The sequence below is a fragment of the Cololabis saira genome, chromosome 1 (genome assembly GCF_033807715.1).
Source record: "Cololabis saira isolate AMF1-May2022 chromosome 1, fColSai1.1, whole genome shotgun sequence".
Lineage (NCBI taxonomy): Eukaryota > Metazoa > Chordata > Actinopteri > Beloniformes > Belonidae > Cololabis > Cololabis saira.
The window spans coordinates 9,457,161-9,472,900 of NC_084587.1; the positions used below are offsets into that span (position 1 = coordinate 9,457,161).

Genomic DNA, 15,740 nt, shown 5'->3' on the forward strand with positions numbered 1-15,740 from the left:
AGCACGAGACGAACATAAAAATGGGATGCTTTTAAATCTCCCCCAGATGCAGTCAGATCTTGGTCAAACCTCATTTTCCTTTTATGCCCCTTCAATATGGAATGAGTTGCAAGATAAAATTTACCTACAGACTCTCCCTACTGTAAATGTGTTTAAAGGTATTTTAAAATCAAACTTTCAGGAAACATGTAGCTGTTTTTAAATCAATGTTCATTTAAGACTGTCCTTTACTGTTTTTATGTTTTTTATGTCTTCATCGTATATGTATGTTTTATTGTCTTATATATGAAACGTATGTCTGCTGTCTTTACCGGGACTATCTGGAAGAAGAGATCTTGTATCTCAATGGGAAATTTCTTTACGGACATTTCAACTTTATTCACCAAATTTTGACTTTTTTCTCAACATTTCGACTTTTTTCTCGAAATTGTACTTCAACATTATTCTCGACATTTCGACTTTTTTCTCGAATTGTGCTTCAACATTAATCTCGACATTTCGACTTTTTTCTCATCATTTCGACTTTTTTCTCAACATTTTGACTTTTTTCTCGACATTTCGACTTTTTTCTCGAAGTGCACAATAAAAAAAAAATCTTCCCCTCTCAAATATTTTTTTTTCCTGCATGGCCCTAATACTCTTCCGTATTTCTTGGCTAAATAAAGGCAAAATAAAAAAATTATAAAAGGACCTGGCTGCAGCCGGATCCTGAGTGTTACAGCACCTCCAGGGCTGACGACATGCAGCTCACCCTGTCCCCACGAGGATGAAGGGGACTCTCCACCATGGCTTGTTTTTAGCCGGTTTTATCCAATCCTCCCTTTTCAAACAAGAGCCATCTATTCTTATTTTACCTTGAAACTTCACTTCACCTCTGGGTCACTATTTGTTCAGGTGTAGGAATTTAAAACAACAGCCTGCCTCACATGTAAGGATATTTAAGACACTAAAATCTCCTTTTTTCTGAGTTGCAGGGTTCCAAGTACCAGTTTAATGGCTGTGCTGTCACAAAAAGGAAATTAAGTTCTTTCATCAACACAAAAATATCATATCCATCACATGCACAAATGTTTCGGGAGCATTTCATGTTTTGCCATTAAAAAAAAAAAACGGAACTGCACAACAACGTAGCTCTGAATGAAACCAAAAGGAAAGAGTAAGGGTTATCTTTGTCTGCCGCACTTTTAAGAAAAGGATTCTCCCCCGAAGAGCCCTGGACTGTTGCTAATGGCGCTTGTGTGCCACTCCAAAGGCTGCGAGGTCTCCTCTGATTCCCTTTAATTGTCAGATTGTCCTTCAGTCAGAAGAGGCCCTTCACTGCAGCCTCCCCTCCCTTTTCATGTTTCAGCCAGAGCTGGAGGCACGAGGATGGAAAAGTGTGCACGTCCTCACTTTTCTAAATGGATCACATCTGGAACAGCTGGGGGGAAATTTGATCAAATCAGGGGCGAACCTGGACTCAAATTGGACTGAATTCTTCAGAGCAAGATGACTGAAAGAAATGTGCTGAAAGAAGGTTCAGGAGAACAGAAATAAGAACATTTTAGGAAGATGATCTTCATGTTTACACATTAATCACCATCTTATGCTGTAAACGTGCAAGTCTTGCCTTGCCTAAAGGCAGTACTGGAGTTGAGGGGGGATGAGGTGGGATGGCATCCCCCCCTGTGATAAAAACGGACCAAATCATCCCCCCTGTAAAACTGCCATCCCCCCTTTCCATCCCTTATGTCATTTCATCAATGAATGTGGTTTTACTGCTATTTCAACATTTAGAGTCATCACCAGAAAAATGTGACAATTTTCACCTGTTTCAGGTAAATTTTCACTTGAAATAAGTAGGAAAATCTGCCAGTGGGACAAGATTTATCTTCTTATTACAAGCAAAAAAATCTTGTTCCACTGGCAGATTTTTCTACTTATTTCAAGTGAAAATCTACTTGAAACAGGTGAAAATTTTAATTTTTTCCAGTGATGAGTCTTGTTTTAAGTGTAATGAGATTTTCTTTTTACTAAAATGAGACATTTTAATTAGAAATAAGACACATATTCTTGTTAAGATTTTGAGCTTTTGCAGTGATCCATTTTACTTATCCTGTGAAGGACAGGCATATTGATAAGTTCAGAAAACTGTTTTTTATTGTTGTGTTTTGATGTATTTGATGTAAGCCCAGTGGATATTTAAAGCTTACAGAAGGCTGCATTTAACTGCTGCTATGTCATTCCTGCAGTATTTCTGCAGGTGTTTTGGTCAGTGCTATTATTTGTAATATATTATATTATTTGTAATCAGCACAAATTATCTGTCCCCATATGATAAAATCCACCATCCCCCCTGATTGTTTTTTACAACTCGAGTACTGCCTAAAGGCATGACATCACGTCTGCTTCCTGATGGTTTACTCCCCTCACCTGGACGCTCAGCGTGTTTTATCTTCATAAGGCTTGGAGGTGAAGCGGACAGTAAATCACTGCTTCCTCACGAGTGACGTGTGGAGCAGTAATGGAAGAGAGGAAAAGTCCTTCATGCTGGCTGCTGTTGATAGAGGGAAGGGAAGAGTGAGAGAGTCGGTGCTCCAGGGGAGATATGGTGGGATTTAATAATTACTGGTGTGTGAGGATTGTGTAATATACTGCCTTGGCTGAAAGAATAATAAAAAAAATAAATAAAAAAAAAGTCATAGCCTCAAATATTTGGTTTCACCACCTTTGGTCCAACTTTTATTGCATTCACCCTTACATCGTTTTTAGCTGGTTTAGGGGACATTTATCTTTGTCCAGAGCTGCAGCAATAGTTCTTCAACTTTACTTCACTCTATTGTAAATTTTTTTTGACATTCTTTTTTTTTTTTTTTTTTTTTGACATTCTTATATTTATATATTTTTTGTACATAACGAGACATGCCCCATTTATTTATCTGTTCATTTTATTCTATTTTATTTCTTATTCTATTTGATTTTTTCAACGTCTTGCTGCTCAGTTGTCTTGCAATTGCCCCTCGGGGATAAATAAAGTTTTCTGAATCTGAAAACTTTGTTTCGGCAGCAGGATAGTCAGTCAGTCTTCTCCAGCAGGTCTGAAAATAGTGATTTGAGGTGGATGAATCCTGAACATCATCATATTGGAATATGCCAGTAACATCACGGAAAAAGAAAACAAAACACTATTGATGATCCATTTGTTCAGGTGATCCCACTGATCATATCGTTATTTTTTTAATAAAAATGATGTCAAAAGTAAAAAAAAAAAAAAAAAGATAAACATGTGGGCAATACCAAGGACCCCCCTTGATGAATTTAAAGCAGATCTTAGAAGGGTTCATAGATCTTTATTAACACCATGGCAAGAGGGAAGGACATAAGCAATGGTCTTAGAATAAGTATGCAACGTTTCTTCTGTCTTTACTCTTCCGTAAAGAGTTAAACAACGATTTACAAATGCGGTCAATAAAGAAAAAAAAAGCTCTCATCCACCAAAGGCAGGTCGTTTTGTGTAGTCGTGGGTCGGTGTACTCCGCACAAAACAAATAACCAAGTAATTTCTGAGATTCTGCAACCGATAGCGGATAGTCCAAGTATTTTACAGGAGACGCAAAATCTGAGGTTTTACCAGTGGGTTACCATGGCAATGAAGAGACGACAAAGAGCCATCAGTTTGGTTTTACTTCTTTACATTCGCCACCTTATGTGAGGATATATAAAAAGGTAGTGTGTGGTTACAGAGCAGGAGGAGCCACGTAGCCGTCCAGCAGTCGGCCGTTCAGCTGCTGGACGGCACCAGTATGCTTCAGGATCAGTGGCGGAGCGCGGGTCTCAGTACAGCAGGGGCATTTTAACGTTCGACAACACCTCATCCTACCCATCAAACAACATTTATTCTCACTTTTATTGAGCCAAGCAAGCCTATAGGCCTATACTGCAGAAAGCAGAGTAAAGTCACAAACTTGTTCAGAAGAACACACACACTTGAGCCACTTTTGCACTAGTATCGGCTGAGCCCGGCTCGGCTCGGCGCGGCGCGGCACGGCACGGCTCCACACGTGTGTTTTCGCACTGCCAGGGGAGAAGTGGGCAGGTTTGGGTGAAGCTGCTGTGACGTACTCGATTGCGCAACACCTTTGTTTGTGTCGGCGCTGATGAGAAATCAGCTGGAGCCGGGAGCGGCTGAGAAAAAAAACAGCCCGTCTACATCGCTTTTTTAATTTTTTCTCGACAGCCACCAGGTTTATGAACATCTGCACCTCAGAGTTGGATCACCAAACAGACGTTTTGCGCTTTATAATAAAATCGCTGCGAGCCGCGAGTCGCCTCGCGCTGACTCCCGCGCCCTGATTCAAGCGTCTGCCGGCCCCACCCCCCGACCAATCGGTGGCGAGGAGGGTGGTGACGTCAGAATTAGTCCCTGCTCAGCCCGCAAAGAACCTCACTGAAATGGTTACAGAAAAAAGTATCGACTTGGAGCGGCTTTACCCGTCTCAGCCCTAGTGCGAAAGCGCAAAATGGGGCCATAGCGGGTAGAACCGAGGAGAAGTGAGACTAATGCAAAAGCGCCAATAGTCAGATAGTCAAGGACTGACTCAGTTCCATCTTTGATACAGCTTAAATACAAAAAAACATAACTGGTCTAAAATTACACATTTTATTTAAATAGATATAGACACAGCGGTCTATAACATAATTTCTGAGCTCTATAACAGAGAATAGACTCTAGTCTAGTTGACAACAACACAAAGCTCATTCAAATAGGCAGGTGGTCAAGAATACCACAACATTCTGCTAAAGAAATTATTTAAGAAGGTAACACTGACTCACCAATGGCAGTCGACTCTTCCATAACCCTTGGCCCGAACAAAATAATCCAGGTAACGTGGAAAACAGGGTAACATTCAAAACTTTGTACATGCTTAGTCCTCTTTTAAAGTTTAGCGCTCATCTCCTTCACGGCAGCAAACTTGCCGAGTCGGCAAAATTGCTGTACCTGTAACTAGGGTTGCCACCTTTCAGAAATAGAAATAAGGGACGCCCTGATTTCAGCAGCGCAGGAGCCAAAAAAAAAGCCCCAAAACTTCTAAACTGAATAAAAATGTGTTTATTTTATATCAAAAAACTAAATGCTTTGATTTAAAGTTTAAAGTGCTTTAATAGCATTGAACTTGCATGACTGTACAGACAGACAACCATACTAGCAACTGAAATATCCTCCTATGCTACGTATGTCCACATCAGCCCAGATGTATAATATAGCCTACAGGTGAAGAATATGGTGTAAAAGTTAATTTATTTCAATAATTCAACTAGAATATGGTGTAAAAGTTAATTTATTTCAATAATTCAACTAGAATATGGTGTAAAAGTTAATTTATTTCAATAATTCAACTAGAATATGGTGTAAAAGTTAATTTATTTCAATAATTCAACTAGAATATGGTGTAAAAGTTTACTTATTTCAATAATTCAACTAGAATATGGTGTAAAAGTTAATTTATTTCAATAATTCAACTAGAATATGGTGTAAAAGTTAATTTATTTCAATAATTCAACTAGAATATGGTGTAAAAGTTAATTTATTTCAATAATTCAACTAGAATATGGTGTAAAGGTTCATTTATTTCAATAATTCAACTAGAATATGGTGTAAAAGTTAATGAAAATACGGTACAAATCGTGTCCCGTATTAGTTCAATACGGGACGCAACATTTTTTTCTCAAATAATTCAATTCAATTCAATTCAATTCAATTTTATTTATATAGCGTCTAATACAACAGAGTTGTCTCTAGACGCTTTACAGAGACCCATACCCAGAACATGACCCCCGAGCAGTTATTACATAAACAATGGCAGGTAAAAACTCCCCTAGTGGGAGAAAAACCTTAAGCCAAACAGTGGCAAGGAAAAACTCCCCTTTAGGAGGGAAGAAACCTTGAGCAGGACCAGGCTCATCAGGGGGGACCCTCCTGCCGAGGGCCAGACTGGTGGGTCAGGGACGGCAACAGCACAGCAGGCAGGTGGAAGCAGCAACGGGATGACCGGGGGTGGGGACCGCAGGCCAGGACACAGCTCCCGAAGCTCCGGCCCAATCAGCAAGTCCCAGGTTGGGGTGCAGGGTCAGGAAAAGACTTGTGCTCCGTAATGCAAGCTACAAGCCACCCACGGCCACCTGCAGGACAAAAGAGAGAAAAGGGAGGAGAAGGGGGGGCCAGCAACGGGATGACCAGGGGTGGGGACCGCAGGCCAGCACGCAGCTCCCGAAGCTCCGGCCCAATCATCAAGTCCCAGGTTGGGGTGCAGGGTCGGGGAAAGGTTGAGAAGGGGCAGGGCCAGGGAGAGGAGTCTTGAGGGACGAACATTCTCCCCCGCCCAAAAGGGGCCGTTACCCTGCCCCCCTCACTCCCACACTGCAGGTTCCGGTGTCCGGCAAAGGATGCTGCAACATGGACAAAAGAGAGAAAAGGGAGGAGAAGGGGGGGCCAGCACAAGAAACCACAGGAGCGACTCTGACACACTAAAGTTTACACTACCTAGAGATTTACCAACACCAGCTAGAGGTTTACTAAACACTAACTATAGGCTTTACTAAACAGAAATGTTTTAAGTTTAGTTTTAAAGGTGGAGGTGGTGTCAGCCCCCTTAACCCAGATTGGAAGTTGGTTCCATAGTAGTGGCGCCTGATAGCAGAACGCCCGCCCTCCAAATCTACATTTAGATACTCTAGGAACTACGAGTAAACCTGCACTCTGAGAACGGAGAGCTCTGACAGGAACATAAGGCACTATCAGGTCTTGCAAATAATGCGGAGCTAAGCCGTTTTGGGCTTTATACGCAAGTAATAAAATTTTAAATTGGATTCTGAATTTTACGGGTAACCAATGGAGCGACGCTAACACTGGAGAGACGTGGTCTCTCCTGCTAATTCCTGTCAGTACTCGTGCTGCTGCATTTTGGATCAGCTGGAGCCTATTCAGCAAATTACTTGGACATCCTGCTAACAACACATTACAGTAATCTAGTCTAGAAGATACAAACGCATGAACTAGTTTTTCTGCATCACTCTGTGAGAGGATTTTCCTAATCTTTGCAATATTACGGAGATGGAAAAAGGCTATTTTACAAACCTGATTGACATATGGTTTAAACGACAAATCCTGATCGAAAATAACACCAAGATTTCTCACAGTTGCACTGGAAGCCATCGCAACACCATCTAATCCCTTCCTAAGATGCTCTGGACCAAGAATGATAACCTCTGTTTTATCTGAATTTAGAAGCAGGAAATTTCTGGACATCCAGTCCTTGATGTCCCTAAGACATGCCTGAAGTTTAACTAACGGTTCTGTTTCATCCGGCTTCATAGACAAATAGAGCTGCGTATCATCAGCATAACAATGAAATTGTATGCCGTGATTCTGGATTATACTTCCCAACGGCTGCATGTATAAACTGAACAAGATTGGCCCTAGCACTGAACCCTGCGGAACACCATAACAGACCCTTGACTGTTCTGAAGAAACCTCATGTACATGAACAAACTGGAACCTGTCAGATAGGTATGATTTAAACCAACATAGAGCTGTCCCTTTAATCCCAACAACATGCTCTAACCTGTGCAGTAAAATGCCATGATCTATAGTGTCAAAAGCAGCACTGAGGTCCAGTAGAACCAGTATGGACACTAATCCCTTATCTGAGGCCATAAGGAGGTCATTCGTGACTCGAACAAGTGCTGTCTCTGTGCTATGATGCATTCTGAACCCTGACTGAAAGACTTCAAACAGATCATTTCTATACAAATAGTCACATAACTGGCTTGAAACTGCCTTTTCCAGAATTTTAGACACAAATGGAAGGTTGGAAATTGGTCTATAATTAGCTAAGGTGTCTGGGTCAAGAGAAGGTTTTTTAAGTAAAGGTTTAATTACTGCCACTTTGAAAACCTGTGGTACATATCCTAAACTTAGGGATAAGTTAATTTGGTCCAGTATTGTCGTACCAATAAGAGAAAAAATATGTTTGAATAGTCGAGTCGGGATGGGGTCTAACATACATGTGGTTGACTTAGCTCTATTAACGAGTGAAGTCAGCTCAGGGAGGTCTATAGGATCAAAACAGTCTAGAGACAAGTCAGAGCCTAGGGAAGTCGCTATAGCTGAAGAAACACCTACAACCGGCTGGTTGATTTCTTCTCTAATTCTCGCGATTTTACTGTTGAAGAAGCCCATAAAGTCCTCACTACTGAGAGCTGCAGGAATGCACGGCTCAACAGAGTTGTGACTCTTTGTCAGCCTGGCTACAGTGCTGAACAGAAAACGTGGGTTACTTTTGTTATCCTCTATCAACGTTGAATAATAAGCTGTTCTGGCTTTGCGAATGGCTTTTTTATATACTATTAGAATATCTTTCCATTCACGATGAGAGTCTACAGACCTACAAGAGTACCACTTCCTTTCCATTTTACGCACGTTTTGTTTCAACATGCGGATATCTGAATTATACCAGGGAGTTAAGCTCCTGTGGCTAGAAACCCTCCTTTTCAAAGGAGCAACTTCATCTAAAGCTGAATGCAACAAATCAGCAGTGTTACTAGCAAGGAAATCAACATCTGCAGAGGTAGAACCCAGGTCACTGGCCTCGACTACATCACTATTTCGCACTGTCGTAAGATAAGCAATGGCCTCCCTAAATTTAACAATAACTTCATCAGACAAACATCTGCTAAAATAATACCTCCTATTTTGCACTTCAACATCAACAAAATTAAATTCAAACGTTATTAAGTAATGGTCGGATAAAAGGGAGTTTACAGGTGACACCAACAGACCATCAGTTTCAACACCGTAGGTGAGAACGAGATCGAGAGTATGATTAAAACAGTGCGTCGGTTTATCCACTTTTTGTGAGATACCCATTGATTCTAGAAGAGAATCGAAGGCTAATTTAAGATTATCGCTTTCAACATCCATATGAATGTTAAAATCACCCACTATGATGAATTTATCTGTGCTGATCAATAATCCAGAAAGGAAATCTGAAAATTCAGACAAAAACTCCAGATACGCACCAGCAGGGGGCCGGTACACTACCACTAACACAACTGGCTTCTCTGATTTCCGGCTCGGAAATTTCAGACCAAGCATGAGGCTTTCAAATGTATTATAGTTGCACTTAGGTTCAATTTTTGTTTCGAGACCGGAGTTATAAATTGCTGCGACTCCTCCGCCTCGGCCCGTGCTTCTAGGAATGTGATGATTAAAGTAGCCGGGCGGAGTTGATTCATTCAAACTAACATACTCTTCCTCCTGTAACCATGTTTCTGTTAAGCAGAAAATATCACTCCTGCTCTCTGTAATTATATCATTTACTAACAGAGACTTAGAGCTTAATGATCGTATATTTAGTAGTCCGCATCTAATTTTTAGGTCTGTAATTGGTACCAAATGTACATTGGTTTTAATTTTTACAAGGTTATCTTGGTTAACGCCTCTATAACGCTGCACCTGGTGAACTTTTGGAGGGCGGGGAACTGCAACCACTTCTATTTTGCTAGGCACCTGGCCAGAGTCGCCAATATCATGTAATCCTACAGTTTTAGAGTCGCTAATTACATAATGCAATCCTACAGTTTTGTTGGCAGGCGTTGGTCCTTGAGAAGCAACAGATGTGTCGCTGAGTGGGGAAAAACGGTTAGACACATGAAGCGGGTGGTGGTGTTCTGTGAGCCCTTTAAGACTACCCTTCCTCCGAACCGTCACCCAGCTGCCCTGCCTGGCCGGCTGCCGGGGAGCTGCAGGGGAGCGGTTACGCTCAGCTGCTACGGGCCGGTCCGCAGAGGATTCTATCGGACTATGGTCTAGTTGGCCAAACCGGACCTCTAACTGACTAAGCCTCGCCTCCAGCCCTGTTAAACTACAGCTCTGCATCCTGGCCTGGACCCTGCATTGTCAGGGGGAGTGTCTAACAACATTGGCCAGATTTCTAGACATAAGAGCTGCACCATCCCGGGTGGGATGAATGCCGTCCCTTCTAATCAGACCGGGCTTTCCCCAGAATGTCTCCCAGTTGTCAATAAAGTCCACGTCGTTTTCTGAACACCACTGAGACAACCAGCGGCGGAGCGAGAGCATGCGACTAAACATGTCATCGCTGGTCAGATTGGGGAGGGGGCCAGAAAAACCTACAGAGTCCGACATGGTCTTGGCGAAGTTACACACCGAGACAATATTCATTCTGGTTACTTCCGATTGGCGAAGACGGGAGTCATTAGCTCCGACATTGATGATAACTTTACCATATTTACGATTACCCTTTGCCAGTAGCTTCAAATTTGCTTCTATGTCGCCCGCTCTGGCCCCCGGGATACACCTAACTAAGGTCTCTGGAGTCGGCTTCACATGTCTCACAATAGAGTCTCCAATCACCAGGGTCTGTTTCTCAACAGATGTGTCGCTGAGTGGGGAAAAACGGTTAGACAAATGAAGCGGGTGGTGGTGTTCTGTGAGCCCTTTAAGACTAGTCTTCCTCCGAACCGTCACCCAGCTGCCCTGCCTGGCCGGCTGCTCGGGAGCTGCAGGGGAGCGGTTACGCTCAGCTGCTACGGGCCGGTCCGCCGCTAGCTTAGCCTGGTTAGCTGAGGAGGCTCTCGGACTATGGTTTAGTTGGCCGAACCGGACCTCTAACTGACTGAGCCTCGCCTCCAGCCCTGCAAATAAGCTACACTTTAAGCACTTACCGTCTTCACTAAAGGAGGCAGAGGAATAACTAAACATTTCACACACTGAGCAGGAAAGAGGTGAAGCGGTGGGAGCCGGAGCGGCCATGCTAAGATGCTAACGGAGGCTAACGGACAGAAAATGTATCGGTGATTGGTGACAGTGAAAGTTACGGAAGAGAAAATGAGCGAGTGTTGAAATAAAGACAGTAATGTACCAGATATAGTGCTATTTTACCAGAAAACAGTCTAAGTTTTAGATAAAAAGTCGGGAGAGATCTGAGCCTGCAAACGCCGTAAGACGGCAGCAGCACAGACCGCAACACCAGGAAGTGACGCGATGCGTGACGCAATACGTTACCCAATCAGCAAGCCAGCAAGAGATCCCTCTGGAAATAAAGGACAATTCCGTATTTTACGGGACGGGTGGTGACCCTACCTGTAACTGTTAAGGCTGATTTATGGTTCTGCGTTACACCAGCACAGAGCCTACGGCGTAGGATACGCGGTGACGCGCACGTACGGCACACGCCGTAACCTACGCCGTGGGCTACAAGGCTCTGCGTCGATTTAACGCAGAACCATAAATCAGGCTTTACAGCCAATCAGCGTTGGCTCACAGCCCCGATGCGTTCAGGACAGTTGTAAAGTAGGAATTAGCCTACACTGGCCGCACAATGCACATTTTATCGTTATTATAGCCGACAATTTACGATTATAGATGAACGTATCACACAAAACGGGGCCCTATCATTGGGCCCTATGAGCTTGTGGGCCCCGTGGCGACCGCCACCTTGCCCCCCCTCTGGCTCCGCTACTGTTCAGGATCAAATAAAAACAGAGGGGAGAAAAAAAAACACAACTAAAACTGGAGGCAATAAAAGACCACGAATCATCCAGCTGCCACATGCTTGTTGACAGAAATCACAGAGGAAAAGTCATGGCTCAAGGACACGACTGCAGCCAGGAGTTACGGGGGGAGATCACAGCACAAGAGCAGTTATTACATTCTTCTTCTGATGGCAATAAAAGTGGTTGTTCGGTGATAAAATTCTACCTGGTGGCAGGTGGGAGGGAAAGTTAATTTCCAGCCCCGAGCAGGCCGACTGGCATCTGTTTCATTGTGCCACGAGGAGCACGAGGAACCCGAGGAGCTCCGGCGGTGCCCTACAAGATGACCTGCAACGAGCTGCTGGTTCTGAACGGACACGTCACGAGGGCGGCGTGGGGGCCAGACGTCCTGCAGACGGACCAGCGCTCTGAATATCGCACCGTGCAGCATTACTGACATTCACCGAACAACAGAATCGAGGTTTTACCATTGCCAGATTGTTTTCTGCTGGTGCTTTGACCTACTGCCTAACCTGCATCTGGCTGCGAAAATGCATAGAAAATCTCAGCTGGTTAATGGGAAGAGAAAAACTACTTCATTCTGTTTTAATATTTTTGTACAACATTATTAAGAATATATACCATGAATGGAATAAATGAATAAATGAAATATTTGTAAGAAATGTATCCATATCAAAAACGCTGTTATGTACAAAAATTATGTTACATTTCAGAAAATCATAGCTTCAGCACAAGACATGCTCTTAGAGGTAACTTTTCACTGCCAAAAATGAAGACAAACTATGGTAAAAGAACGGTGATGTACAGAGATATGTCTGCATGGAACCCACTTCCCAAACACTTTAAGCAAACTATTAACATAAAAGAATTCAAATTGTTAGTAAAGAAATATCTCTTGAATAGATACATACAAAACTTATTTAATTATTATTAAATCAAAAAATAAATAATGTAGATAGTATATGGGTATCTGCACACACATATATATATATATATATATATATATATATATATATATATATATATATATATATATATATATACACACATAATAGAAAAAAAATTATTAAAAAAGGTTATTGGGGCAAACTATGGTAACTATATATTGTTTGAATTTGTTGATGTTATAAAATGTATGAATATGTATTGTTTTATTTATATCTAAATGTTAAATGGAATAACTTTTTATTTTTCCTTTATTTTCTGTTTTTCCTTTCTTTTGTTTTATATGCTACGTACTACTCATTCCTCTCTTCAGCATGTACCGTATGTGATTCCTGGTTTCCGTTTCGTTCCCCCACACCTCCTCTGCAGACCTTCCTGGAGTTTAAAAACACATTAATAAACACGCATTCAACCTGTGAATGTCACGGGTGGTTGTATGAGGACCCAGATGCAGGAGAGCGAGAGGCAAGAGTTCCAAAAAACAGGGTTTATTAACACAAAAAACAAGAACCAAAAACGCTGCAGAGCAGGATCTCCAGGGCAGAACACAAACAGGAATCCAAAAAGCTATGGGAGAACATGGAGGGAGCAAACAGTACGGAACGACTGGAAGCAGGGGAAAGACAAGACCAGATATACACGGGGTAACGAGACACAGGTATGAACAATCAGGGCAGATGGAAAACAGGCGGGGCAGAACAGAAACACAAACTGGGGGAAATGTCAAACACTGACAGTGAATTCATCTCCAGGTTACAGCTGTATTTTCTTTATTTAATGTGCATTCTGTCGGGTTTTTGGGCGTGTTCAGATCCAGATGGTCTTCGGCGCAGGGCGTAATAAGTACCCGCCTCCTGCACGCCTCGCCGCTGTTTGTGATTTATGAAGGGAAATTAACCTGACATGGGTGCATACGGTTTAATAAAAGTGATTACAGGTTTTTCTTAGACAACTTCTCACTGCAGGAACGGTTGGGTTCCTCTTGTGCAAGTTTAAAGAAAAGAAAAGACATCCTTGGAAAAACGTACAGCTCCATCTAAACTACTGTACACCTTCAGGTGGAAATAAGCTCAATTCAAGACACCCACTGGTTTCAGCTGCATTATCTTGCCTTATAGAATATATCAATATGTTGGATGCAGGATTATTCAAAAACCTCAAAGCACCTCAGAGATCCACCTTTAGCAGCAATAACTTTATACTTATTATACCATGCCTTTACCTATCTCACATGGTCATCTTTACAACATTCCTTCGGTTCATTGAGGTTTTGGGGGCCCAATGAACTTAAAAAGGTCCTGCCACAGCCCTTCAGTTGGGTTGAGGTCTGGACTTCGGCTAAGCCATTCCCAAACCTTTTATTAGGGCCCGAGCACTTACAGTGTGAAGGCCCTATTGTATCTGTAGGAGTTCTCGTTGTTTTTATTTTTCTTCTGGCGAAATGAGGGCCTTTTTGCCCCCCTAAACGTGCCACAAAAGTCACCAAATTTTGCAGCCAAGCCAGGCCTGGCGAAAAATTTGATATTTAATGGTTTGCATTAATGGGCGTGGTCTAATGGCTGAACAGCGCCCCCTAGAAAAATTTGTGCCTCAACCCCCACAATACGGTTTGACGTACATGCACGAAAATCGGTACACACCTGTATCATGTCGCAACTTAAAGAAAAGTCTCTTGGCGCCATGGCCGAAGCTGAACAGGAAGTCGGCCATTTTGAATTAATCGTGTAATTTTGGCGCAATTTATGCCACTTCTTCGGCCGTAAATAGAGCCCGAACCGTAACGTGTACCCAGGTGTGTTATACATCAAAATGTGCGTCTACATCCTGCGACGACGCGCATTACTTTTCTCAGTCAAAAGCGTTACCGTGGCGATGATAGACGCCAAAAAGCGCGCCCCCCCTTCATCTGATTGGTCCATATTTGATCGTTCCTACTTTCTGCCATAACTTTTGAATGGTTTGACATAAAGAGTTGTGGGTGGTGTCATCGGACTCGACTTTGAGTCCTTCACTTTTATTGGGGAAAATTGCACGCGCGAGGGCCCATTCATCGCTGTTTGCAGCTTTCATTTGGATTAGTTCTTGCTTTGGATCATTGTTCTGTTGCATGGCCTGGTTTTGACCCAGCTTTGACTCCAGGACACATGGCCTCGAGAACACTGCGATATACAGAGGAGTTCGTGGGTAACTCTGTGACTTTAAAGATTCCCAGGTCCTTGGGCTGCAAGACGAGCCCCAATCATCACCCCTCCACCACCGTGCTTGACAGTCTTCTCTTGGCAGCCTTTCCAAACAATCTGCGCTCGGCCAGTCATCTTCCAACTCCGATGTCATGGACTTTAACCTTTTAACTAATGGAAATAATTATTCTGCAGGGTTTGAGATGTAGGTCTTGGATTTTATGGGTATTTCTGAGCATTATGAGGTCTGACCTTGGAGTAAATGTGTGGGATGATCATTCCCGGGAATGATCATTCTGTCTATAGAACACTGAACTCAATTATTTGGAAAATGGTTTTTATAAGTCTTTCTGTAATTGATCTCTTTAAATTGTCCTTGCTGCCCTTCATTAAGGGGCTGACTATTAGCAGCGCCAAGCTGCAACGTCCTCCCTTAAATCACTCGGAAGCAGTAAGACGTAACTTGTGCGTGCCACGTGATATTTTCCCTTTTTGCCTTAGTTTTTGTTAAATAATGGCACAATAAGATTAGATAATATGTTTGTTAGAGGAAGCATTTCCCTAAAACTAAAACTAATTTGCAGCAAATTATTTTCTTGTGATTTTAAATGAAAGACAAAACAAACATGTGATTAGTTAAAGGAGACACTGAAGGGAAATTGTCTTCATTCATTTCTTAAATATGCAGCAGGGAGGTTTAACAAATACAATAATGGCTTGCATTAAAGTAACCAGAGCTACAGGAAACTTGCCATCCAATAGCATTTGTGCTACTTCCTCCAGCGGTGTCAGACGACTATGTAGTCTTTTCATTCTATATCATCATTGTAATATAATCATTTGGTGGTGCAGAGTCACTCTTGCTCTGTTCCTTTTCTTCCAGCCAGATTAATCTCCCCGAAAAATGTCCCAGTTTTGGTGAACTCAGCCAGAAATCTATTAATGACTGTAAATTGGGGAGCGGGAAGCTCATGAACAGCAGGCGTCTCCCATGTATTCAGTTTGAAGTGGGTTGCTATGAAAAGAGCTTGTCAGAAAAATGGGCAAATGAGACAAAGA

General features: G+C 42.4%; 1 protein-coding gene across 1 annotated transcript; it reads right to left on the bottom strand.

Moving 5' to 3' along the window:
- Positions 1–9,161: 9,161 nt before the first annotated feature.
- On the bottom strand, positions 9,162–10,984 carry LOC133450699 (uncharacterized). Its single transcript, XM_061729526.1, has 2 exons — positions 9,866–10,984; positions 9,162–9,547 (listed from the first exon to the last, which is right to left on the bottom strand). Exon 1 carries the CDS (start codon positions 10,811–10,813, stop codon positions 9,938–9,940), a length of 876 nt encoding a protein of 291 aa, XP_061585510.1. The 5' UTR covers positions 10,814–10,984; the 3' UTR covers positions 9,162–9,547; positions 9,866–9,937.
- Between the last annotated feature and the right edge of the window lie 4,756 nt (positions 10,985–15,740).

What these genes read in the sequence shown, in the direction of transcription:
- LOC133450699 (XM_061729526.1), bottom strand. Translation starts at nt 10,813, where the DNA reads ATGGCCGCTCCGGCTCCCACCGCTTCACCTCTTTCCTGCTCAGTGTGT.